General features: G+C 42.6%; 10 protein-coding genes across 10 annotated transcripts; 7 read left to right on the top strand and 3 right to left on the bottom strand.

Moving 5' to 3' along the window:
* Nucleotides 1-58: 58 nt before the first annotated feature.
* IL334_006238 (transcription elongation factor S-II) lies at nucleotides 59-1,914 on the bottom strand (the record flags this gene model as incomplete). The annotated part of the gene is made up of 10 exons (XM_062937942.1): nucleotides 59-88; nucleotides 156-162; nucleotides 259-269; nucleotides 357-536; nucleotides 638-747; nucleotides 824-913; nucleotides 1,029-1,352; nucleotides 1,435-1,618; nucleotides 1,693-1,755; nucleotides 1,846-1,914. The coding sequence occupies 10 exons, from the start codon at nucleotides 1,912-1,914 to the stop codon at nucleotides 59-61; spliced, it is 1,068 nt and encodes a 355-aa protein (XP_062793993.1).
* Nucleotides 1,915-2,332: 418 nt separating this feature from the next.
* IL334_006239 (uncharacterized protein) lies at nucleotides 2,333-3,270 on the top strand (the record flags this gene model as incomplete). Its single annotated transcript, XM_062937943.1, has 5 exons — nucleotides 2,333-2,447; nucleotides 2,616-2,769; nucleotides 2,880-2,886; nucleotides 2,962-3,044; nucleotides 3,228-3,270. 5 exons carry the CDS (start codon nucleotides 2,333-2,335, stop codon nucleotides 3,268-3,270), a joined length of 402 nt encoding a protein of 133 aa, XP_062793994.1.
* A 335-nt stretch (nucleotides 3,271-3,605) lies between these two features.
* On the bottom strand, nucleotides 3,606-3,857 carry IL334_006240 (uncharacterized protein; the record flags this gene model as incomplete). Its single annotated transcript, XM_062937944.1, has 1 exon — nucleotides 3,606-3,857. One exon carries the CDS (start codon nucleotides 3,855-3,857, stop codon nucleotides 3,606-3,608), a length of 252 nt encoding a protein of 83 aa, XP_062793995.1.
* Nucleotides 3,858-4,193: 336 nt separating this feature from the next.
* Nucleotides 4,194-6,116, top strand: IL334_006241 (uncharacterized protein; the record flags this gene model as incomplete). Its single annotated transcript, XM_062937945.1, has 5 exons — nucleotides 4,194-4,562; nucleotides 4,663-4,766; nucleotides 4,848-4,947; nucleotides 5,046-5,294; nucleotides 5,568-6,116. 5 exons carry the CDS (start codon nucleotides 4,194-4,196, stop codon nucleotides 6,114-6,116), a joined length of 1,371 nt encoding a protein of 456 aa, XP_062793996.1.
* A 3,168-nt stretch (nucleotides 6,117-9,284) lies between these two features.
* Nucleotides 9,285-11,779, top strand: IL334_006242 (uncharacterized protein; the record flags this gene model as incomplete). Its single annotated transcript, XM_062937946.1, has 3 exons — nucleotides 9,285-9,715; nucleotides 9,932-10,830; nucleotides 10,965-11,779. The coding sequence occupies 3 exons, from the start codon at nucleotides 9,285-9,287 to the stop codon at nucleotides 11,777-11,779; spliced, it is 2,145 nt and encodes a 714-aa protein (XP_062793997.1).
* A 719-nt stretch (nucleotides 11,780-12,498) lies between these two features.
* Nucleotides 12,499-14,595, bottom strand: IL334_006243 (uncharacterized protein; the record flags this gene model as incomplete). Its single annotated transcript, XM_062937947.1, has 5 exons — nucleotides 12,499-12,539; nucleotides 12,661-12,830; nucleotides 12,958-13,382; nucleotides 13,484-13,904; nucleotides 14,042-14,595. 5 exons carry the CDS (start codon nucleotides 14,593-14,595, stop codon nucleotides 12,499-12,501), a joined length of 1,611 nt encoding a protein of 536 aa, XP_062793998.1.
* Nucleotides 14,596-15,609: 1,014 nt separating this feature from the next.
* Nucleotides 15,610-18,337, top strand: IL334_006244 (ATP-dependent RNA helicase DBP2-A; the record flags this gene model as incomplete). The annotated part of the gene is made up of 9 exons (XM_062937948.1): nucleotides 15,610-15,612; nucleotides 15,692-15,776; nucleotides 15,858-15,878; nucleotides 15,994-16,087; nucleotides 16,142-17,092; nucleotides 17,155-17,246; nucleotides 17,841-17,871; nucleotides 17,933-18,085; nucleotides 18,142-18,337. The coding sequence occupies 9 exons, from the start codon at nucleotides 15,610-15,612 to the stop codon at nucleotides 18,335-18,337; spliced, it is 1,626 nt and encodes a 541-aa protein (XP_062793999.1).
* A 1,302-nt stretch (nucleotides 18,338-19,639) lies between these two features.
* On the top strand, nucleotides 19,640-21,100 carry IL334_006245 (uncharacterized protein; the record flags this gene model as incomplete). The annotated part of the gene is made up of 6 exons (XM_062937949.1): nucleotides 19,640-19,798; nucleotides 19,893-20,042; nucleotides 20,143-20,204; nucleotides 20,375-20,726; nucleotides 20,814-20,902; nucleotides 20,986-21,100. 6 exons carry the CDS (start codon nucleotides 19,640-19,642, stop codon nucleotides 21,098-21,100), a joined length of 927 nt encoding a protein of 308 aa, XP_062794000.1.
* Nucleotides 21,101-22,292: 1,192 nt separating this feature from the next.
* On the top strand, nucleotides 22,293-23,134 carry IL334_006246 (uncharacterized protein; the record flags this gene model as incomplete). The annotated part of the gene is made up of 4 exons (XM_062937950.1): nucleotides 22,293-22,448; nucleotides 22,524-22,667; nucleotides 22,744-22,814; nucleotides 22,879-23,134. 4 exons carry the CDS (start codon nucleotides 22,293-22,295, stop codon nucleotides 23,132-23,134), a joined length of 627 nt encoding a protein of 208 aa, XP_062794001.1.
* Nucleotides 23,135-24,450: 1,316 nt separating this feature from the next.
* IL334_006247 (uncharacterized protein) lies at nucleotides 24,451-25,728 on the top strand (the record flags this gene model as incomplete). Its single annotated transcript, XM_062937951.1, has 6 exons — nucleotides 24,451-24,606; nucleotides 24,689-24,841; nucleotides 24,925-24,986; nucleotides 25,061-25,385; nucleotides 25,450-25,538; nucleotides 25,611-25,728. The coding sequence occupies 6 exons, from the start codon at nucleotides 24,451-24,453 to the stop codon at nucleotides 25,726-25,728; spliced, it is 903 nt and encodes a 300-aa protein (XP_062794002.1).
* Nucleotides 25,729-26,092: the final 364 nt, after the last annotated feature.

The raw sequence follows: 26,092 nt of genomic DNA on the forward strand, positions 1-26,092 counted from the left end.
GTTACAAAGTATGTCTCTTAGGTTACTCTCTTTCTCTCTCGAATAGACAACGTTGGCTTTAACTAAATTTCCATCTATTATTGCAATTCTGAAATACATAAATCACGTCAGCGTTGGCGTTCTAGCTTTTTTGTCGAAGAACATTGATTACTCACCGTACATCTATGAAATGAAATAACCAAGATAACATTAGAAGTCAGCAATTATATCTCCATATGCTCTCACAAGCTCGTATAACGAATGATGTCGGAAACTTACGTTACGAAAGTCTGTACCGGTATCAACAAAAACATCAGCGTTCACTTCTGTATATGATGCCGAATTTCGTTCGTGGTAGATCTTTCAATATCACTCACGGTCATAGGCTCATCGGCTGATCTAGTTTGCATCTGATAATAAGTACATTTCCTTTGTTGACATCTACCACATTTGAATGCGTCTGTTTCAGCTTGAGTTTCACCGACTGCTTTGGCTTTGAATAAGTTATCCGAAGCTATTTTCTCGTTCAACGCTCGAACAGACTCCGATGCCATTTCCTATGAATTTGAAAAGGTGAGCAGGACATCATCAGTAAACTGCTATTGTCCTGGGAGCGAGTTCGATCTTTCATTGTGCATTATTGGGCATCGGAACTCACTTCTTTCGACATATTAGCTACTTTCTCCGTAGTTATATAACCTAGAACAATCTCATTTCTCAAAGCTGGATTACCTTTATCTTTCAGATTGAGGAAAAGCGATCTCATCTCTGACAAATGGACATCACTATGGATTAGCACGACGTCGATCATTACCAAAAATCTTGTGAACGTCTGAATACTCACTTGCTCTATAATCGTTACCGGTTGAATAATTCGTAGCTTTGTGCGCATCCATTTCTATTCCAACGGCCCTTTCTATCAAAATCTTATTTTCTGTGGACGATATTGTAAATAATTGATTGTATTAGCTGATTCCTTTTGCTACCTGCCAAATGACATGTAGATCGACAACCAGTGGAGGGAAGGAAGGGAGGAAGGAAGAACTCACGAGCAGTACTATCACCCGCCAAAGCATCATAAATCATAACGACACATTTATCTCTGACAGGATCATGTGCACCATCTGTGTTATCTGCTCTTAATGATTTATCCACACCATCTGATTTAGCTGTTCTAGGTGTTGTCCTAGATGCATCTATAGTTGACAGTGGTTGACGAGGTGACGATTCACGTACTGCTTCTTTACCTGATACTGCTGTTGTTCCTGCTGCGGAAGGTGATGGTTTTGATTCTGTTTTGGTTATATCGGGAGTTGAGGCTGATGCTGATGGTATTGGTGAAGCCGCTGAAGGAGAAGGAGCGGTAGATGATCCTGCTGTATCCCAAATACGCTTTAATCCGCGACTCCTCTCGCATCACAAAAATCGGGAGAAATCTGAAGTGGCTTAGCTTACCTTCAGCTTTCACTCTCTTTGCAGCACCATCTTCCTTCTTGACATCTCCGTCATCCCTCTTCCTCTTCTTCTTACTTTCCTCAATCTTGTCTCTCCAGGATTTAACGATCTCTTTCGCCAGTGCCGAAATTGACGAAGTAGTCGACGATCGAAGTTTACCTATCGCCACACCTGCTTTGGAAGACTGTCACCAGGATCATCAGCATCACTATACGGTCCTTGAAGGTATAATGCGAACGCAACGGAAAGTCAACTTACTCTAAGTAAATCCTCTGAAGGTTCAACTTCCGTCTTTAGTTTTTTCAGTATTCGAACTACTTCCTGTTTGCAACAAGCATACATCGTCAGCTTCTGAAATCGAGCACAATTTCTCGCATCTTCCTTAGAGTGGTCTATGGTGCGCTCACTCACATCAGTCTTCCCTTCACCGTTGGCCGTATTCAGCTCTTTCACAAGAGTGGTCAGAGTAGCCGCGTCCATTTTGCACTATTTTGGCATCCGAATACGCAGCTGTCTTGTTGATATTTTACTTTTGGAAGCACCTGATTCGTCCCTGTTCGTACCGCAGGCGGTGAAGGTAAGGTTATATGATGTGGCCGTGTGACCGTTGTTATTGAAGTGATGAGAAGTATATCGTCAATCAATGGAACTATGAGAATAGTAGATAGATATCTGTCAATAAGGTCGAATGGTCGAAAGTTGATGTGAAGTTGTCATTACGTAATATTCTCTCGTTCGCAAAAAGTCGAAATGTTTCCTGCATCTCTGGATATCTATGTTGGTATTTCACTTCGTCAGACATTGTGTCATTGACCTATCTTTACACTTCAAGGCCTCATCGACTCAGGTGCTTGTCTACTTGTCTAATCAGTCATCACCTGCTGTAGTTTTGGTCAATATGTTCCTTTCATCCGTTCGCGCATCTTCATCCAGGATACCTTCATTGGTAAATGGAAGTAGGATGTTTTCTTCCACTTGTAGAAGGATGGATAAAGCACCTCTCAGAGCATCGGGTATGTCTTCTTCCCCCTTCTTTTCTGTGTATAAACGAGTCACATCATACAGAGATGGAGCTTGTTCTCGACGGTTCACTCGATCAAATACCAAACTGGATTAAATCAAACTAAACTGATATATCTGCATCTTCGTTTCTGTTTGTCCATATCTCTTGTTCTTAATAGCGGAAACTCCTACACCTCAAGATCTGTTATCTAAAATAGGTAGAAACGCAGATACGAAATTGGAAGGCTTCAACGAATCATGGGATAAATTGAATGAATTGTGGATGAGAAGTGTTAAACTGTACAGCTTAGGTCTGTCAGTAAAAGAACGAAGGTGAGTCTGATCGTCTCTTGTCGAAGTCGAAGTCGAAGTCGACAAAAGAGAGGAACGATTGGTATGAGCAAAGCAAATAGCTAATATGACCTGATTTCTCATTCATATAGATACCTCGTACGTATAACGTCCACGTGAAAAAGCGGAATGGTAATGGAAATCTTTTTCCTTGACTGATAATTCGTGATATAGCTCTGGGCGTTTTCAAGATACTCTCAAGGATCAACACCTTCATCATTCATCAAACCACCTAAACCACCAAAGAAGTTCAGAGGGTGAGTTCAGGGACTCGCATAAGAAGACATTGTGTGTCATCTGAATGTCAAGCTGTATGCTGATTTCACTTGATTGCGTCTCCCTCTCTATTTTCAACACAATCATCGGATCATCCACACATTGCTAAACTGCTTATCCCCTCATTGAATACATGAAATCGTTATTTGCGCTTGGTATGGTAGTTGGGGTCCAAAGATACAAAATGGTGTTAGAGTCAGAGAGTAGAGACTCAGAATTTACATATACATGCATTGAAATAATTGTACATGATGATACAATTGATTGTATGCCCGTGGTTCGTTGGGCATTGCAATCTGAAGCATTATTTACTATTCGACCTTATGCCTGCGATGTGCTATATATGTATGTATGTATGCGGGTGTAGTTTTTAAAGAAGAGGATGACAACGTCTTAGTGTTGATGTCGTCGCTCCTTATCGATTTCGGTGCGATGCTACTCTGATTTAGCATCAAGTGGATTCCCATTACGCCATTATACTTCAGATTAGGATATCAACTCACTTCTTCACTATCCCACTTATGAAATCACTGTCTCGACATCTACTTTTTGTCATTATCAGATGCGCCAACGAATTCCCTAGTTACCCTCTCCCATTCTTTTTCCTCATCCTGATCTCTGACCGATCTCAATTTGGAGTTTTCGTTCCATTTCCATGAGATCAGTTCACTGAGTGTATGTCCTTCTGCAGGTGCTGATCTTGGATTCGTCTCGTTGAGGTGGAACGCCAATAATCCAGTGAAAACACCTAAGATTGGATCGAGCGTTCGGGATAACAAGTATGTTTTGGCCATGCTGCCGTTGCTACCTTTTGAAGTGTCGGTTTGGCAGGGGGTAATCAAGGGCTCAACGTGGTCTGAGAGAGTCCGTCTTGGTGAGGTCTCCGTTTCGATGGTGTGGGACGTTGTAAGCTGGTTGAGTGAGATAGAGACAGGTATGGGTAAACAGATGAAAGATGGGATGAGATGTACCGTGGGAAAGTGGATTTATTACGGGTCAGGTATCTAAAGTGGAGGATGATCTGGGAATGAGAATCAACAGCCCGCTGATGAGATTGAGAGATAGACTCGACGTTGAACAACTCGTATTTCGATGATTTCAGAACGACAACTACTACCAGTATCGTCATCATGTCAAACTTCTCACCCTCCACCAACGGAACAAATGGAGTATCGTCTTCATCTACATCATCGATGCCCCCACCGGCGTTATCTTCAGGATTCCAATCAGCTTCATCCATTCTCAAAAATCAATCAACCACTTCCTCAGGAGGATCATTGAGAAATGCCTCTTCATCATCAAACGGGCAACCACCAACAGTACCAGAACTACCTGGACCCACACCGATACCATCTTCTGGACCGTCACCTGAAAAAACCCAATCAAATACCGGTACTACTCCGTCCTCCATCTCGAACCTGAATCAAGCTGGACCTTCGAATAGACCGATCAATAGACCTGCAGCAAGTAAGAATAGCGTAATATATAATTCCGTTCAGGTGCGTGTTTCTCATCCAAAAAATCATTCAAGGGATTGTAGAGTTCCTCCAAAGGATACCGTATATGTTGAGCTGATTTGAGATGCGTGATATCGCTTAGAGGCGGAATCCGGTGTTGGGCTCGATAAGAAATGTAGGTATCGAAATAGGCGATATAGTAGCGGATTATCAAGTTGGTGCTCATAACGGAGTATTATTTCTGAGGTGAGCTTCAAGTTGCCTAGTCAGATTGAGAAGTCATTGGTATGATGGATAGGAGGCTGACGAGTTGGTCGTTTTTGATAGTTTGAAATATCATAGATTACATCCTGAATATATACATCAAAGAATTGACAAGATGAAAGGAAGTTATAACTTAAGGATCGTATTGGTATTATGTGACGTTGTGAGTACATTTTAGACATTCACTTGTATCACGGGGTGGAATGATCGATCTCTACATGTACAATGTCATGCTGATGATATGCTGAAATTGCGTGATAGAACGAACATCAACAATCATTAAGGGAGATAAACAAAATAGCTATAATAAATGAATATACGGTATTCGTAGCTTGGTCAAATGAGGAAATAGCACAATATCTAACGACGTTCAAATCATACGAACATAAATCCGCTGATACGTTGAAGGAAAGAATTCATCAAAGTTATCATGATCAATTACAACATGTTTTGACCAGTGGAAGGAAAGTGAATAAGACTGATGCAGATAATCTAGCTGCTCAATTTGGGGTGAGTGATCATTCTTCTTTTCAGATTGACCCTTTAGTGAAGATGGTGTAGGGGGAGTGGAGTGGAGTGGATTGGAGCGTTGGATAATGGCTTAATTCTTGACGATTACGATTGAAAGGAAGAGCTGTTATATCTTTGAGAACCTCGTTCGGAAGAAACATAAACCTATGAAATTTCCTCGGTTGACTGTGTGATATCTATTTATCCACTGTGACATACCATGTAGCGTGACGATAAGAACTACATGCTAATCCCATATCCCTATTACAATAGTCATTAGCGAATCTATCGAGACAGCCATCCAAGATCTTATCCAATGTGAAAGGTCTGGGATCTACAAAAGTCACTTCTCTGATAGATGCGTTCAACAAACCTTTCTTGGTGGGTGGATTGAGGAAAGAAGACATGTCACAAGGTCCAGCTGGGATAAGTGAGAAAGAACGAAGAGCAGTTGGAGTGCTAGTTCCTAATGCCAATCCAAACCCTAAATCCAAGTCTGCGCAAAAGTCAAAAAGTAAAACACCAGAAGTAGAGATTAATGGAGATGCGGATTTGGATGTGAATTTGATTGACACAGGAAGTCCAGATTGGCCTTCGGGAGAAGAAGAAGAAGATCAAGATCAAGATCAGGAAGAAGAAAATCCTCGAGTTCAGGTTCAAGGAAGAGGTAGGATACAAAGTCCAAGTAGATCGCCTGGATTAAGTCCTGAACCGAGAGAAAATATTTGGCAAGATCCGTTAGACGATGAACAGGACGATAATGATGATGATGATGATGCGAACGAAGGACCTACAGCGAAGAGAGCTAGAGTTGGGATATAGAAGATATTATGCAGCTTTTTCAAATTTACTATACGTCAAAGGACATAGCAGGTAGGCTGATTGATAAGATACAGTTTGAGTAGACCAGCGTTTTAGCAAAATACAAAACTCCACAGCCCCATTTCCAGATTATCAAAGAGGTTTCAGGTCATTCCTTATTCCTTAAAACCTGTGCTAACATATTCCGCGCTTAATCCTCCCAGACAAAGGTGATTGGGGGACTGACATGAGATCGTGAGAAAAGAATCCACATTATCGAAGTCAAAGCGATGACCCAGTTTATACAAATGAACGAGGTCCCGCCCTGTCCTGTCCTGTCCTGTCCTGTCCTGTCCCGTTCTTTCATGTGATGATCTACCGATTGCTTAACAGGTCTGGATCATACCTGAACTTTAACGGAGTTCGGGGCTCGGGAGTGGTTTGTAGAGCAAGTCAAAAAAAAAAAGGTCAAAGCGAGAATACCAATCGAAAATCGTCCCATGACTCCAACAATTTCCAACGCAATGTGAGTATCTACTGATGTTATTCGGCAAGTGGACAGCATGATTACGGTATTGCTTTTGACGAATGCAAGGGTGAATCATCTTGTAATACATGGCGTAAAAGTGTAAAAGTTACTCCTTCAGTGCAGTCGTTTTCATATGATCTGACTATCCATAATCATCACTGAACTTGAACTGAATCACGATTATGAGAAACACAAAAAGACTCTCAACGGAGAAGTACTGGAGTATCAGGCGACTATCCAATCGAGAGTGGGACTCTTTTGTATATGCTACATAGGCTATACTTTAAATTAGTTTGAAACGACCGAGCATAAAAAGGGACTACTGAAAACGAAGAATCAACTTTAAACTAAGATTATGTGGAGGAGATATGAAACGCGCTATGACAAATGGATTCCCGAATGAACGAACGGGTAAAACGGATCAAATTCGCGTCGTACAACCGTCTTTCTTTGTTTCTCTCCATTCCATTTGTCTGGTTGAAAAGGTACTGACGTCCCGAAGATATCTTTGTTATAATCTCCTGACTATATCGATCACTTACTCATTCATTAGCTTGAAACACTCCCGAAAATCGGAGGCACCAAGCTACCTTTGTTCGGGGTGAGGGAATCTACAATACCGGAAACTCCTGCTCGTTTTCAACTTGCCATCACATGTCAATCATTCAACTTGGGATTATTGGGAAAACTCGCTCGTCTACTTCGATCAGGGGCAGAATCTCACGCACGGCAAACTCGGAACTGATCAGATCACTGGATATGTTCGGAAGTAGATTTCTTTTTTTCCAACAGGATACTGGGATATACTCGGTCATCCTTGTTCATCTCGGTATTCACGACCCCCTTTCATTTCTGCAATTGTAAAACGCCCCTTCATATTCCCCTTTTTGATCGCCCTGATCAAGCTTATCAATCCCAGGGGCTGAGATTTGTTTAAAGGCGATACCAGAAATACATGTTGAAGCCGGTAGAAAGGGATGACCACGGCGGAATCGGCATCTCCGTCATATACCTACCCGTCCTAATCCTCATCAATGACGTCCCGCAAAGTAGGGATTAAAAGATAACATGTGATTCTACTGAAAGTCTTGATGGATCTACCGGTATTACCGATTATATCGGATATGGCTTAGTATGAGTATAAGATGATTCTAACTAGATTTTCGAACTGAATTTGCGAGTGACAAGCGTTCCCTCGGTACGACTTCGTTGATGTGATATGAAAATGAGATTGCTCATATCTGATCGATGGATTTACAGTCTCGATCGGTCTTACATTGACAATCAGATCGACGATAGCGATTAAACCAAGTTCCTAGTCTATCAAACCAACTCGGATGTATAAAATATCAACCAATGGTTTGCTTTCACCGTCATCGCCTCCTCCTCCTCTTCACAATCTAAAAGCCCCTGGTACCTTTTCCTTGATGGTCCAAAGGGGTGATAGGTCAATGCGTCGCCGAACTTTCAATGAGATAACAATGAACAACGTGGTCAAATGCAATCCTTAGTACATCTCCTCTTATTCCGGTCTGTGGACATATGATGGAGAAAAAAAGCCTTGCATGAAACACCGTTCAAGATAAAACCATGGCCTCGTTGAAAAAAAGAAATAAAAACGCCAAACCATCAAATTCACACATCAGACATCAATCATCAATCAACTAAAAATCACATGAATATCAGACTTGCACCTTCAGCTGCTGATCATGCTTCATTCATACACTCTGATCTCATGCATGTCAAAGTGAGAAGGAAGAATGGGCTGTGAATATGCATAAACGTCAATGACTGTTCGGGCAAACCCCATTCCGATCATACCGATTTTCGCACTTCACCAGGTATTCAACATGTTCAACATGTTCGATACGCCATCAGATCACACTGAATCATCATAACCGGAGTACTGTAACTGGTTGTTTGCATCCCCTAAACCCCATCCATGTATGTGCATACAGAATATTGTATAATAAATCAAACATTCACAGTTCAAGGGATAACTTGTTCTTTTATCCTTTTTTATCCTTTAAAACACAGACATAGTTTTACTGAACACACGGCTTTATTATTCCATACAACATCAAACAATATAACACACAACTTATTGATATATACTACTCTAACACGATCGAGAGAAAAGCTTAATCTTCCCCCCCTCTCTTCCCGGTGAATATCCCGACGAAAAGATGAACTAGAGAAGAACCAAAATCACATCATCTAACCTCACCTCCCTTCGCCCCTCTCACTCACTTCCGAGCGAATTCCCCTTCGGCGTCCAGTCAGTCGACACAATCAATCAATCAGTTGATCTAACAATACGAAACGTTTATCTTTATCTGTCTCCACTATCGCTCTTTTTTGAGAAGATATAAGAGAAGAGCAGTCCTCCTGGTCTCCATCTTTCCCCAATCGTTCTCTTTCGTTCACTCAACATAGTTTACATACACAAACAGTTATATACATATTCATAATCCACCCATCTATACTCTCTCGCTCCTCCTTCTCCCATTATACACACCGCCGGTACTTTGAAACGTGATTGTTTCGTACTTTACTCCATCTATCTCAACTATCACTTCCACCATCGCTTCCCCCTTTTCACACTGTGTGTCTATATTGGAGCCAAACTGTCAGACCTCAAACGTCAGACGTCACCCGCGATGTTTACTTTTCCTTCTACTCCATCGATGAAACTTCGTTCAAAGTGGTCTTCAACAAGATATAACAACGCCCATCAAACTCCCAACACTCCAACGCCCACTTCATTGTCTATAACAACAACAAACCCACACTCAAATCAAAAATCAACCACAATCACAAGTACATTGATTCAACCGATTGATTTTCCAATCGATCCTCAATTAACACAATCATCTTCACCTGCTCCTCTTCTACCACGTGAGAGACAATTGGATTCATCCTCCTCACCTTTCCTTCATCACCAAAGGATCATATCAACTTCTCCACCTCCATCTTTGGAAAGAAACTTACACACAAGTCCAATGCAATTACCTTACCCAAACACGCCTTCTCCTCATTCTTACGGTTTGAGCGGTACAGTCATCGTGAACGAACCTTCGTCGATCATGCAGTGAGTATCTTTCTGTTTCCTTTTCGCATCCCAATAGACTTTCAATCAGATCATCTTGTCAAAGAACTGTGATCGTCCTTACAGTCCACTCATCTCCGCCACTTTCACCGTCAGATTGATGAAAAAAGGGGTGACTCTAACTGACCAAGCTTCTTCTCTTCTCTTTTCATTTAATTCACCACAAACTCCCGATCAAATAAATCATACACGATCCAGACCTCCTCATGCTTCCTCCGATTGTGGATCTCAATCCGATGTCTTCATATCTCAAGCTTTACCGAAGAATCAAAGAAACGTACTACGACCTTCGCTTTCACACAACGCGCTTCTCAACACATCTCCATCTTCTTGGCCTAGAAGGGTCATGACCACTGGTTCCACTTTTACCCATTCTACTTCATCGTCTGCCCCTACTGCTGTACAGGTGGATGATCGGCTAAATGGTCATCGACCACAAAGTACACCCATCATTGCGCCTCCTGTCAACTTCTCGGCCGCATCGGCGATTTCCGAGAACAATAACAATAACAACAAAAACAATAACAATAACGCTATTGTTCACGGTCATCACCATCAAAATGCAGTTAATCATCACCAACACGAGGCTAACACGCCTTATCTATCCATGTCAACTTCGGCCTCGAGTAACACAAGTAATATTTCTACCGCTCCTTTTGCCACTCACTCTACTTATCCCCCTCAACATCCTCATCCTCATCCTCAACATCAACATCAACATCAACAATCAAACTATTATCCTCACGAGGAAACTCATTACCCAACATACGACGGTTATCCTTCCTCAACTTCATCACCTTGGCAAACGATGACAACCATTCTCCCTCCCCACCACCCTCATCATCCTCCTCAACAGCAACAACAAAATCATCCTCAACAACAGCAACAGCAACAACAATCACCTTATCACTGGGGAATGCACCACATGGCCATTCCATCAAAGCAAGACGAACCTATCTTGGCTGCTGGAGAGCTTCCAGCTCCTCGACCACCAATGTCTTACGCTGCTCTCATCGGTGAAGCGTTGCTAATGGCACCTCCTCCTCATCAATTATATGTCTCGGAAATTTCTGACTCAATCAAGAAGAGATATCCATGTGAGTTTCCCATACAGTATTCCTTTTTGCCACCCGGGTCAGAATCAACCACTCTGTCTGTGCGCCACCGTCTCCCTCCCTTTGATCCTCCCCCGATTTTGTGGCTGGTATCGAGCTGACGATATTTTCATTAGACTACCGACAGAACCCTACCAAGATCTACAATGGTGTTCGACATCAAACCTCCATGTGTAAAGCTTTCGTCAAACTTCCTCGACCCTTTGGCGATCAGTCTGGCGGTGCTCGCAAATGGGCGATCCGAGCTGGCTGCGAAGGATGGTTTGCGGGTGGCGGTTATCACCCTCCATCCTCAAATATGGTAGCTACTAAGCCTTCCAAAGCTGGGGGTAAAGCAAAAGCTACTGCGAGGTCCAAGCATCTCATCATCGGTACGCCTGAAGATAAGAAAATCTCACGAGATATTTTTGCTGGTGGATATCCTTCATCTGGATCATCAGGTGAAGGACCTTCTTCCGGACCGGCATACGATGGGACAATCAGACCCTCAATGCCCTACTCATATTCCCAGTATAACCCTTCAAACGGTTTTGCTGCTCCAGCACCACCACCCTCACACTCTCATCTGGGACCTGGATATCATTACGTTCCTATCCCATCTGCTCATGGTCATCCTCAATCTGCTCAGCCTATTTACGTTCCGGTTTGGGGTCCTTACGCATCACAACAGCCTCAAGGTGGATATCAATATCCTCACATGCAAGGACCAGGTCAAGGTCCACAAGGATATTCACAAGGTTCTCAATCGCCCGAGCACTGGAGTAGAGGTATGAACGGTGTTGACAATCAATCAAATGATGGTACTCACATCAGCTCAAATTATGAAGAAGTCAAAATGATCTCTCAACCAGCTGGCTCACCTGCTCCTTCAGCTCATTCGATCGGTAGATCAATCCATAGCTCTCACGGTGCCTCACCAGAGACTATGTAATGGCGCAACAGGTAAAAGCTGTAAGAAGAAATATGGAAAAAGATAGGATGATCTTTATCTCGATGATTTATCTATTGTTAATATCTCTTTCCTTGTCCTGGTTTCTGTTTCGATTGTATGAAGAAGTTGACGAGGATACACGAATTCAAACGGCGTTTGCAATGCTAAATGAGAGTCATGTAAGTAGGGAACCTGATTTCTTAAAGGAGTAAAAGCCATATATATCTTGGAGGTTGTACTTCTTCCTTTTTTGGTTATATTTCATTCTCACGCTTTCGTAAGAAGTCTTTGTCTATAGATTCTTTTGTTTCTCGTAGGTTATGTCATCTCTGGCAGATGTCACTCCCTTCTCAAATTTGTTATGTGTGAATAAGATATGATGACAACCCGATAGGTAATATAGGTAAAGTAAAATTAGGTAGATAGGAGTATGACAGGTTATATTTTCTCATGTTTAATGTATCAAGCATATGGAATCTCGTGAATTCTGGATATGATTGAGGGCAATCTCAGAGATTCGATTTGAATTGTGATTTTTTTGCACTGTCTGTTTCAGATCAGATAAATGATACAAGCGTTCATCATGATATATGTATATAACAACAATGTATATCAACTCTTGAAATCTCTAACTCCGACCTAAGCATTTGTGATCCCTCTTTTTGCTTCACACCAAACCAATCTAAATGCAAATACATACACAATCATTGAGTGGGATATCATTTCTTTCTCGCACCATCAGCTTTCCAGCTTCCTCTGACTATAATATCCAGCACCCAAAAAGAGCATCAGAATCAGCAAGATGTCCTTTGTATGATAATCACCGGATTCATGCTTATCGTTCATTATTAGAGGTAAGTGATAATAGTGAAAATACTCACAGTTATGTAAGACATTCGCTTGAATACTATCAGGCCCTTGAGCACCGAAATCTTTCTCTCCACCTGGACTGAATCCCGTTATGGGTAATATCATAATATCACCTATTCTCAAAGGATGATCTAATCCTCTTAACCTATGCCACGTTACATTGTACCTTGCTAGTATATATCTACGATTATAAGATGATCAATACGTGGTATCAGTGGATGAGCATCAAGAAATGGAAAAGATCACCGGGAGAGGAGGTTCTGATATTGGTATTTGGTATTGGGATGGTATTGTTAAACTTTACTCACGCAATAACACTATCACTGAATAAACCTGGACCAGTCCATTCCATTACGTTCATAGCATGATCTCTATGTTGTTCTCTTAATTCATTTGCTTCATCATTTTTACCTTGATCTTCCAATGATTGAATTTCTTTACTTCTCCAATTTTCCCAATCTTCAACCACCCTAGTGGAGTTTACGACTCTTCTGACTGCATCAAGGAAGATTGGATGTGAAGGTGAAGATGATAATGTCCATTGACAAATTCCTACTGCTCTAGGCCAACCATTTTCCCATCCTTCATAAGCATGTACATCGACATCAACCCCAACTATAACGGATGGATGCGTCGATAATTGAGTTCGCCAATTCGTACCGTCCGTCGAAGTTATATCTAAATATTCAACATTGTGATGTCCCCATTGTTCGATTGGTCGAAGAGGTTGTGTCTGCAATGGGAAGGGATGGGTGGGTGGGCGGGTCAGCGTAAATTCCCAATGTTGAATAGATTCTCAATCTTGGAATTGTGGTAAAAATCAAATTGACTCACATCAACATCGGAGTATACACCACCCATAACTAGGGGTAATAGGTATCTTAAGAAATCGGCTTTAAGTACACCTCTGTGCATATAATCCCAAGCCCATTCGACATCACTTCTTCTAAACCATTGTAACATCCAATCATGAGCTTGTTGATCATCCAAAAAGTTCAATTTCCATCCATCAGGTTTATTCATATTTTCCCATATCTTGGTCAATTCGTTGGACGGATTGAATTCTTTATCTGTTTGATGTATATATTTATAATTTATCATACTTGAAAGTTGAGGTTGAACGCCAGATGATAATGGATATGAAGGTACCGCATCAGGATAATTAGGTGGTGAATGATAAAATAACGATGTTAATAATGGTGAATGTAATGCCATTGGAAGTGATAATGCGAACTGTTGTAATCTGTCAAAGTATCTATGGAGATTTCAGGATAGTAAGCCAACAATCATTCCACTTCATTTGCCATCTTAGATACAATGCTATCTTTACCCCGTGCTACTCTGGTGAGTCGCTCAGAGGCTGAGCTTATGAAAGACAGAAATCGCACTCACTCTCTTGTGCCTTGTTCTCCTTGTTCGAAACCCAGTCTATATCTACCCTCTGCGACTTCACCTAAATCTGCTAATCCAACATTAGGAGGTTTCCACCCCATAGCTTCTGTCCATCCCCACGTATCCATTGGATCAGCCACTGATTCGACCAGACTTCCATCCTGATCATCCTGATTGGCAGTCTCACTTCCTTCTAACTCTGTATCTGTTTTTTGATGCTCTTCCTCTGTTATTTCGGGCGAAGTCTCCTGATCTGGGTTCGTATCGAGGTTTGAGTTCGCATCAGAGGTAGGAATTGAAGGGGAAATCGGTATAGGTTTTCCAGCTTCTGAATATTGTTCATATGGATCTACTTCTGCTATTTTAACATCGGCTGAACGGAGTGAATAACCCGCTATACCCATCAACACTAAAGCTATCGCTGTAGCCTGAAACAATCTCTTCTTGGTTGTTGAGGAAGTCTTGATCGATTCAGGTGAAGCAGGACCTGAATTGGTGGGTAATAAGGAATATCGTTGAGAAGTCAATGTGTTTATCCAAGATGATAATGACATGGTGAAAGAAGGTGAGGATGATGAGGAAGATGAAGGAAAGACTGTTATTCGAGGTTGACGAGGAGAACTCATTAACCAATCTTGATTATTTGTTCCCTTTCGGTATCTATGGCCTCGATAGGTAGTAGATTTTGAATTTCAAGTATCGTGTTTTCTTCGGTCTTTTCTTTTCGGCAAAATGGTTTCAGTTTGTCGATAACGTTGAATGTCGGTTGTTGGTCGACTTTATGCCTTGTTTCCAATGACCGACATGCAGTATGTGTGTGAAGGAGAGAACGAACGATCTGAAGTATGATGTGACTATAAAGCCATCCTTCTTAACAGTCGTTCTTTTGTGCTTTGCAGATGTGTGTATTTAGCATGACTACTCTGAAAGAAAGAATGCGCAGCCATTTTGTTAAACATAACATAACATAACTCAACGCAAATTGAATCTGATTACCCGGCATAATCTCGTTAGGGGTTTCCTATTCTATGTACATTTAAGCATCGAACTACGACTAGTCACACATCGCATAGCAATGTACATGATTACGCGGACCGAAGTCAGTCACCACCATTTAGAGAGTTTGTACGGATTCAGCTTGACCGGAACAGGAAAGAAAGCCATGTAATATATGTTTTGTGTTGTCAATTTCCGCAATCGTCACTGCGCTCTTCTGCAACCGGCGGCGCAATTCAAACCCTAAAGGATAACCCGATAAAGACACGTGTGCCACTTTTACAATAACCCCGAGAATGGTGACCGGAGATACGCTGCACGGTGGTGAGTGGAGCCCTCCGCATCCCCTCCTGATAAGTTTTTTTGCTCCTTGTTTTTTTCTTTTTTTCTGATCGCGACCATAGCAACTGTTCTTCCCATTCAAATACAATTCTATTTGCTTTCTTCAATCCTTTCTCCTCCCTTTTACTTCTACCTCAATCAAATTCAAAAAGAGCCATACTTATCAGTCAGGCCATATATTTCACCTGTCTCATCAACTGAACCAACCTTTTCTAACTCAAACAAAAATCATGGTAAGCTCACCGCTCTTATCGCCACCACCCCACCCCCTCATAGTGATTCTAGAGCTGACGTGATCTCTTCCTTTTCTAGTCTTACGGTGGTGGATCTTACGGCGGCGGTGGTGGATACGGCGGAGGTGGTGGTGGTGGATACGGCGGAGGTGGCGGTGGTTACGGTAAGCTCCAAAACCCATTATTCCAACCCTTACAGACGACGACCGAAAGGTGACCGATCTTTTTTCCTATTCTCTTCGCAGGCGGCGGCGGTGGCTCATACGGTAATTATTCCGCTGGAGGCAATCACGGCTCATACGGCTCTTATGGAGGCACGTCCAGACGATGACTTTTATCGTCGGTTCGAGACACGCTGACCTTTGTTTTCATCATCTATAGGTGGTGGTGGTGGCGGTGACAGAATGTCCAACCTCGGTGGTGGTCTCCACAACATCGACTGGAACAGTCAAACTCTCACCAAATTCGAGAAGAAGTAAGCAGCCTTCTGATGCTTTTTTTTATATCACACTAATTCCTGACCCCATAGCTTCTACGTTCAAGATCCTCGGGTTACTGCCAAGACAGACGCTGAAATCACAGCATTCCGAGCTGAGAAAACAATGAAGATTCAAGGTCAAAACGTTCCTCGACCTATTACCACTTTCGAGGAAGCTGGTTTCCCTGATTACATTCTCTCCGAGATCCGAACCATGGGTTTCACTGCCCCTTCATCTATTCAATGTCAAGCTTGGCCCATGGCTCTTTCCGGTCGAGATCTCGTCGCTGTTGCCGAGACTGGTTCCGGTAAAACAATCTCTTTTGCCCTTCCCGCCATGGTTCACATCAACGCCCAACCTCTCCTTGCTCCCGGTGATGGTCCAGTCGTCCTCATCCTCGCTCCTACTCGAGAACTTGCCGTTCAAATTCAAGCCGAGTGTACCAGATTCGGCAAATCTTCTCGAATCAGAAACACCGCCATCTACGGTGGAGCACCCAAAGGTCCTCAAATCCGAGATCTCCAAAGAGGTGTCGAGATTTGTGTCGCTACTCCTGGTCGATTGATCGATATGCTCGAAAGTGGAAAGACTAACCTCAAACGAGTCACCTACCTCGTCATGGATGAAGCCGATCGAATGCTTGATATGGGTTTCGAACCTCAAATCAGAAAAATTGTCAGTCAAATCCGACCTGACCGACAAACTCTCCTCTTCTCTGCTACTTGGCCCAAAGAAGTTCAACGTCTTGCAATGGATTTCCTCCACGATTTCATTCAAGTCAACATTGGTTCAATGGACCTTACTGCCAATCACAACGTAGAACAACACGTTGAGATTTGTACCGATTACGATAAGAGACAAAAGCTTCTCGGTCATCTTGAAGCAATCTCCAAGGAGAACGGCAAAGCAATCATTTTCGTTGGAACAAAACGAGTTGCCGATGATCTTACTAAATTCCTCCGAATGGATGGCTGGCCCGCCTTGGCCATCCACGGTGACAAGTGAGTATACTATCAATTGATGCGGAGTCTCTATCAAGAGCTGACCTGGATATCGCATTTAGACAACAAGCCGAGCGAGATTGGGTACTTGCGGAATTCAAAGCCGGCCGAAGCCCTATCATGCTTGCTACTGACGTTGCTTCCCGTGGTCTCGGTATGTTGTCATATTCTAACCTCCTCCCATCATTCTTCAAGGCGATCTTGACTCAACGCACCGGCGCCTTAACCGCAATTGCTGTCACCAAAGCTATCAAAGAGTCGTGCGCTCAAGTGGTCCTTACTTAAGAGGGGTGACTTGCGAAAATATGCTTTGTTCTCTGATGCGTTGGTCACATATCCGTTCCCCCTTTTTGGCGGGTACGTTGAGAAGTGATTGACAATTCTCTTGTAGAGGACTAACAGTATTTTAGTCGCACACCCCTTGAGGATCTCGCAAGCGCCAACGCGAGTTGCTATCAACATTGAATATTCTTGTTGCTTTTTCTCCCACCTTTGGGAGAATAAGCTAAGTTTGTTCATAAGCATTACTCATCACGCGTGCTCGTAGCTTTATTCAAGAACAGTAATTGACAGGCGTCACCGCATTATGTTGTCCTCAAGTCAAGTCGTCAAGCCTACCGTTTAACTTTCCAAAAAGAGATTGTACTTACGTCTGTGCCTTCCTCGTTGCTCTTCTTCCAATCTACCTCGTGTCTCATCTTCAAAATACTTCTATTAACCCTTGATGAACTTGCATCTTCATATAAAGATGTCAAGGACATTGGGTATGTCATCAACTAGTGAGTTTTGAATCTCTTAGCATGACTATTAATTCATCAGCTGATTGACTTGTTCCTGCAGTGATTTCCCTAATAACTGTGAAGACTATATTCATCGAATCGGTCGTACCGGTCGTGCCGGTCGAAAGGGTGTTTCGTACACTTACTTCACTCCCGATAACTCTAAGCAAGCTCGTGAACTCGTTACCATTCTGAGAGAGTCTAAGAGTGAAGTGTCAGTCAAATCTCCCAATTTACAATGGTGCGATCACAAGCTGACTTCTTGTCCAGATCTCCTGAGCTCGAGCAAATGGCCATGTACGGTGGCGGCGGTGGTGGACGAGGCCGAGGGGGTGGTGGACGAGGAGGAGGAAGAGGTGGATCACGATTTGGTGGTGGAGGTGGTGGAGGGGGCTATGGCTCCGGTTCCAACTCTTACGGGGGTGGCGGCGGTGGTGGTGGCGGTGGCTACTCTTCTCGATGGTAGACAGCTTTGTACTAACCCCTTCTCTCGCTGGCTTCTTATGAGCTAACCGTTTCTGCTTCATATCTTTCATTGTTCCGGGATCCAGTCATATATGTTTTCATATCAATCTTTTCAATCATTATTTCGATCACTTCTTCCATTCGTATGCCATATATAAATAAATAGACAAAAGTATCACCTAATTCATCAATGGACAATTAGGTGATTTCGGGATTATACCATAGAGGAGTTACCATCATGCAAATTCGTCATATGCGAAAAGCAAGACGTCTCGTCGAAGGTCAATTGCACGTTTACAATCCGAACCGTCATCTTCTGAGCATCTAACGAGACGGAAGCGTTGTCTGACGTAGCCATCCGTTATTTGGCGATTTATGGTCACTCTTGTTGTCATATCATGGCCCTTCACTAGGCATATTGCAGCGCAACGACCTGTCAAACCTTGAGGTGCCAACTGACGGCTCGGGAAATTGATATGGTCCGAACCTCAAACACATGTGCTTTCCAAACATCAACCATGGTTGGATGAATTAAGCTGGATCTGTTGTTCATAGTCGTAGAATGCATTTCTACGTATGTGAGGCCATTTGACATGCGCGTCTTTCCAGTAGTCTTTGCACATATCCGTGACAATCTCATGAAGAGAGCCTTTCTTACGTCTGAAAGGGATACCTCAATATGATTGCAAAAAGGATTTTATGGTTTTGACAAACTGTAAATCGGACATGTGTATTAAGAGAATATCATCCATTAAACCTGACGCCAAATATTTCTAAAGCTTCGAAACCGAGTGGGTGAATGGAGACGTGCCTCGTCCCGCAAACTGAAAGTATTTTGAGGCACTTGTGACATCAGGTATAACAAGGATACCTATGTTTTCATTTCCTCGGCGCAATTAATGTACTTCAAAAAGGTTCACAACAACTTCAGGTCATGTAACCTTTACCTTCATCTCGCATTAATCCGTAGCTAGACACTCGAGCATCCATTGGGATGTTTTGGTATAATTGGTTACATTTCGCCTATCAGATGGTTTGTGGCGTTTGTTCCTGATTAACGGTATGTCACTACGGATGAAACAAATAAGGTTCTTTAGACTTATCGGTTGTTTTTCGATTGTTTGTTCTTGAAAATGTTGGACCAAACAACTGGATCCAGGTATAGCGGAATGGTATACTAATATATGTTTATATATGAACAGGTCGATATGAGTACTGTTGATTGTGTGTTTGTCCTTTTCCTGCGTTGCTACTCAATTATCACTATCACTGATTGCTCTCCGCGACGATATTCAATATCAACATGCTTCGCTCTACCTCACATGTCCTATCAATTTTACTCTTGTTGACCGCTTTCATTAGTGTAGTCAATGGCTACGAATTCTTAGGATGTGAATCGCAAGCTCCTCAGGGCGAAGGAGATCCGGAACCAGTAACACTGGACACACCATCCGACTGTGCAGTAAGTTATAGTATCTTAAATCACTTTAGGTCTCTGATTCTTTAGTGACCGTGAAAGAGTACAGTACATTGCGCCGACTGATGCTTGCCAATAGGATTATTGCAGCGGTCTAGAAACTCCAACGCCCTATTTCTACTACTCGTTTGGACAGGCCAGTTGTGTATGCTCCACAGTTGCAGCGACGCCTTCAATCTATACAACCGGAACCGATAATAAAGGGACTTGTGCAGCCAATGACTACAACGTGAGTTGTTTCTTAAAAGGAACCTTCCCATGTAATGACACCAGGCAGTGAAGGTGACCGAGCACACCAATGAGATATTCATGCTGATCTCCAAAATTAGCAATACAAAGCGCAATCAGATATCCCTTTCTATGGTTGTTTCACCAACGCCGATTCCCGTTCGTGAGTTGGGTCGTATTTCTTATCTCTACGTTTGAATATGAGCGAACTCTTGTCTCGCGTGTTCATTGAACGACACTCGTCTTTTGAGAATGCTCCCTGTCACAAAATCTTGATCGTTTTGTGATGTTAATGTGAGAACTCGAAGAGTAGCTGACTGGCGTATTTTTTAGGGATTTCGGGAGCGGTACCGTTGAAGGTGATTACCTCGCAACACCTGCACAGTGCTTTGACAGATGTGCAGGATATAGTTATGATCAAGTTGCTTTCCAACCTAGTACTACAGTCGGTCAATTTTATTGCGTGTGTGCGCAAAACCGCTTGACGGACGTGGACAGTACTGCGTCACAGGCGAATTGTGGAGTTGGGGCATTCTTCGTTTACGCTGAGGGACCAGAATCAACGGCCTCCCAGGTAGATAGGAGAAGATTAAGAGAGCGATTGAGATTGGCTAAAAAGGGAGTAGTGGAATATTGTCCAACGGGAATGAAGGCTTGTAATGTGCAAGGTTATGACTCTTACGAGGTAAATACATCCTTTTTTTTCACTTCTCTTTGACCTATTGGGTTCTTTCCCTTTAACCACTGAATACTGTACTGATAATCCATAAAGTGTATCAACACGGCCTCAGAACTCGAAGCATGCGGTGGGTGCATGGATGGGGAATACAAATCACAATCAAACACAACGACTGGAGTAGAGTAGGTTTTTACTGTTCTTCCTCTTTTTCCAATTCTTCCATTAGCGACGTTGAATCTAACGTGTCATACCTTGACTTATTTAGTTGTACAACTCTCCCTGGAATAGCCTTTGGAGCAGTGACATGCTATAACTCCAAGTGTGAAGCTTACGCTTGTAAGAAAGGATACACCCTAGTAGATGGTATTTGTGAACTTTAGGCCATGTTGCGAGATCACGGACAATACTCCAGTTTGTTGGAATACGGACAATACTCCAGTTTGTTGGAATACGGACAATACTTCACTGCATTATTTTTTTTACATTCATGCATTTTTGGGTTTTCAGTATCAACAAGTCCATCGATACTGTATGTGGGAGAGCCGTCGTACGTATTTAAGCCCCATGATCAACGATGGTCAGTTAGCAATGCGTTCACAAACAGAAAACCCATGAAGACCACTGACCATTATTATGACATATCACAATAGTTGAGTTTGCCTGGGTCCAGATCTCCGGTGAGACCCATCAGAACAACGATTGCAGACTGAATAGTAAAAGTCCGGTCACTCTTCGTGATATTCACCCGGGTCTGTCAAGATAGTCAGCAATTCGCATCCCAGTTTCACATCAAAATAATCGCTGTACCTAACCACAACTGGAGTGGCGGTTCATTATCGTCCTTGAATACCAAAGGTGATACAAGCACATCATCTGATGTAATAGGCTCGAGTTCAGATGAGATGACCTATCTGCAAATTGAGGAGCACGCGAAGAATGGCAGTCACTTGATGGAGTCGACGGTCGCAAAAGCTAGCTTTATACACAAGAATATAATCGAACATACGTAATTCCCCTATCTCAATCAATCATTCCAGATAAGATTAGCGTGTGCAGGTACAAAGCGATTGTCTAAGACACGCTATCTAGGTGACGAAAGATGATTTACCATCGGAGGTGACCATATTCGTTCTGCCATATTAGGATCAATAGGACAATCCTTCACAGGACCGACTCTGTAGTCGTCACTCGAATGAAAGGAACACGTACTGATGGAAGAGAGAAGATCGACTTAAGGTGAATAAATAAAGCATCCATTCGATATGACGAATGAGGCTTCAAAATACCTCGTTGCAGATCTCTCCTTTTCGCTCAAGTGACATATCATATCATAAGACCACTCGTAGATCTGTGTCGATCATGAGAGAAGATCTTTGTGTGATTTTCCTTTGGTCAGATGTTCAAATCGAGATGGGATAGATCGGCAAGTGAAAGCTATGCTTTCCTTCTGAGAACAGTGGAAAGAAATCAGGTATATAAGAACGTCACAGAGAAGAATTGGTCCGTCATTGTTTCCTCATCCTTGTCCACTCGGATCATCAATAATCGTCCAATCCTTCTCCAGTATTCAATATGTTTCCTATAATCAATATATCCTTGCTCACTGCCATATCCCTGTTCACCATTCACTATGCGTCAGCTTACACTTTTATTGGGTGTACCGATACTTATCAGCCTCAATTTACCGAACCTTCTGTATATCATGCTGGATCCGCTTCAGATTGCGCCGTGAGTTTACCTCAAATCTAAATGACGTGTAAAGTTCAATGCCGATCCTCGTTTGTCTCCAAAAACAAATTACAGACACACTGCACATCCCTTCATACTCATTACTTCTACAATCAATATAACACCGGGACTTGTTATTGCTCCAATACCTCTCCCAGACCTCTTCAATTCACTTACGGAGCCTCCGATATGGGTGGTTGTGAAGGTACCAATTACGAGGTCAGTGAAATTATCTATCCATGGATTAACCGTTTAATCTCCGTGGCCGATTGTGTTAACGCATAGTTTTTTTTAGGTATATGCTATCGATAAGCCTGTTGATCCGATGACTTTCCAAGGATGTTACACCACTGTCTCAGCGCCTCAGTGAGTCTATCAATCGTTGTACTTGTTGTTGTTTTCCAACGATTCACTAATGAGTCATTCATAGACACCCAGGAAGTAGCATCCCTACACTCGAAGGATGTTTCTCAGCTTGTCCATCATCGAAATCAGTCATGTACTTCCCCAATCCCGATACTAATTCCTTCGATTGTAAATGTGGTCCTACCTCTACCATCGATACTACAGGAGGAGGAAGTACCACATGCGGTCAGTATACTTGGTTCACATATACTCGCGATTCCATCTCAAGGAGAGATCAGAGTCTTGGTAAAAGAAGATTAAGTAATCAAATCATTTTCTAAGATGAGCAAGATTGCGACGAGGATGAAAATTGAAACAAACTCTGTAAGTTGTCGGAATCATACTAGTAACGAGATCCACCAAGTGACAGGCTCATTCAGGTAGTGTGTTTGGTAGGCTGTTGGGGACGTTGATGCAGATTGTGTTTTAACCAGTTCTCCAATGAATTCTCCTTAGTCGCAACTTCGAATATAGCAATCGGCCACTGTCTTTACTCGTAATACCGAATATCTACCTGCTTTCCGATGGGGCTTCATATGGACATTGTCAGTATATCTAGATCTTGGAAACGATATAATAATACCTTTTTACACCCACTTCTTGTTCTTGGTTTTCACATGTATCTGGTAGTCCTGTTTATACGATATGTATCATAATGCATTCTGGTGGAAAGGTTAGGGCTTTTACATGTATCACATGTAGATCAATTTTCTTGTCCTCTTAAGGGAAACAGACTTCTTTTAAGATTTGAAAGTGTCATTAGCGGTTTACGTTACAGCCTTTCGAGAATTCCCAAGAAAGGGAGCATCGGACGGGTTCGGCAGAAAGTAAGTTCACGGATTGTTGGTGAAGTTCGGCTATTGTCCTAAGATGTTTGTCGTCGGTTTGGTGAGATCTGCGTTGTACCATTCCTCATCTACAACGCCACGCACCTCCAATTGTTTGCATTGAACCATGACTAACCGACAATCCCATAGACGTGGTAAAAGCAATTGAAACTATATATGCCGACCTCACTTCCGATGGATAAGGATGAAACCTTGAATTAACATTTCTTGGGAATCTGGTGCCTGATACAGTAGAACACCTGGATCCAGAGAGGTGCGCAATTCTTTGTCATGTTATCGAGATTGTTTTGTTGCATAATGATTTCAAGTAATCTTGTTCCAGCAGAGAAAGACAAAGAGAAAGACAAACATTGTTAGAGTTCTTTTTAACCTTACTGATAATACATGCCATAAAAATAAAGGTATTCCTACAACATTACAAGGTTTTAGTGGCGGGGGACTAATGCTGTAACGAAAAATCACTGACTATCAGGTTATTCACGTTGTTTACTTCTCTTGCGAAGAGATTTAGACATGTTTGCGACTCAACATACCGAGGGGAGCCTGCAAGAATCCACAGGAAAATGGATATAAGGGAAGAGCTACAGAACAATATTCTGATTCTCTCTCCCCACCTCAGCTTAAACCTCTTGTCTTGATCAACCTCGAATACAATCCAACTGGTTTCACCACGCATTGCTGGTAAACTATCACACTCCTTTTACAGCCTTCCCTTGATTTGCTCACACCCCAGGCACTCACGTGGAATCATGTCTCCTAAATTCTCTGTCGCCTCTGCTATGACTATCATGGCCGTTACCGCCCTTGGAGTCAACGCATATACCTACGTCGGATGCGTTGATACTGCTCCTCGTGGATCTAATACTATCGCCTCGATTGCCCAAGGTAATGCAGGGAAATGTAACGTGAGTCTTCGAGTTATAGGGCTTTGTTGTTTCCAAATTATAAGACACTGATATGACTTGCTCGATAAACGGGACGATATAGGACTATTGCACTAGTCAAGCTCAAGCTTCGCCTTTTTTCTATTATTTGAGTGCCGAGGAACAGTGCTTCTGTTCAACTGTCTCACCCGAGGCCAACTCTTTCATGACTGGAGCATCCAATGATGGAGGATGTGCGTCGGCCTCTAACTATGAAGTAAGTGAATATTACCTGCTAGACCAACTAGGGCAAAAATCAAAGTCGTTGTTGAGCTTAACGATTTTCCGTGTTTCCATCAGGCGTACGATACAGCAACAACCTTCGTATTCCAGGGTTGCTACAATAATATGAGAACAGATGCGTAAGTCATTCAGAGGCTTCTTTTGGAGAATTCCAGAATGCGCACGTCACTAATTCTGAGGTCATACGTATTAGTGCGCCATCAAATGTGGACGATCTCGAGGACTGTTTCGCCGCATGCGCATCAGAAGGTTCAGTAATGTACAACCCTTTCTCCGAAGACGATATCTTTGGTTGTAGATGTAACGACGCACAAACAATCATTATCGATGAAGGTAGCAATGCCGTTACATGTGATACCTATACCTGGTTCACATTCACACACTCTCAAGAGGCCACAGCAAGTGGATTGGCTAGGAGGAGGCTAAGAGAGAGATTAATGGAACTCAAAAGAGAAAGTCAAACCCTCTGTCCTAACGGTGCTAGACCTTGTTCTGTCCCTGATTCCAATACTTACGAGGTAAGTAAGGTGATGCGCCGATCTCGAATTGATATCATTAAACTCATTCTGGTATGTCTTTTAGTGTATTGACACTCGATCAGAGCTTGAGTCTTGTGGTGGATGCATCTCGGGTGACTTCCAAGCCGTAGGCAATTCGACCGTGGGACAAGAGTGAGCGATTACTTTCCCAATGTTGACACGAGTTGAAATCAGAAAATAATAATCCAGCTTACATCTGCATAGCTGTTCATCCTTACCCGGTGTCGCTCGGGGCGCCGTGACATGTTTCAATTCCGCATGCGAGGCCTTTGCCTGCAAGCCAAAATACGAATTGATATCAGGACAGTGTGTTCCCATTTAAACAGACATTTCTGTGGTCATTTTTCGAGCGGTTTCTTGTGGACAATATCTTGGTTTTCATGCACTTTTATGATTTCATGTTTGCGTACATTAGTAGTAGCTTTTTCTCGTAGTGCATGCTATACGATCTCAGCTACCCTAAAACGTAGGATACATAAGTGGATGAGTGATTCTGGCATGGCTTTCTTCACTACGGGACATTTGCCAGTTCTACGGAATGAATTTACTTCCGTTGATCCGCCACGCGACGATTGCAATGATGAGAGTAGTAGTTAACTAGCTATCTGGAGAGGTCAATCACAACCTCATTCGCACGACATCTTATGCATGTCTTCACGTAATCAAATAAGACAACACACAGCTCA

This window comes from Kwoniella shivajii, chromosome 8, assembly GCF_035658355.1.
Source record: "Kwoniella shivajii chromosome 8, complete sequence".
NCBI classification, from domain to species: domain Eukaryota; kingdom Fungi; phylum Basidiomycota; class Tremellomycetes; order Tremellales; family Cryptococcaceae; genus Kwoniella; species Kwoniella shivajii.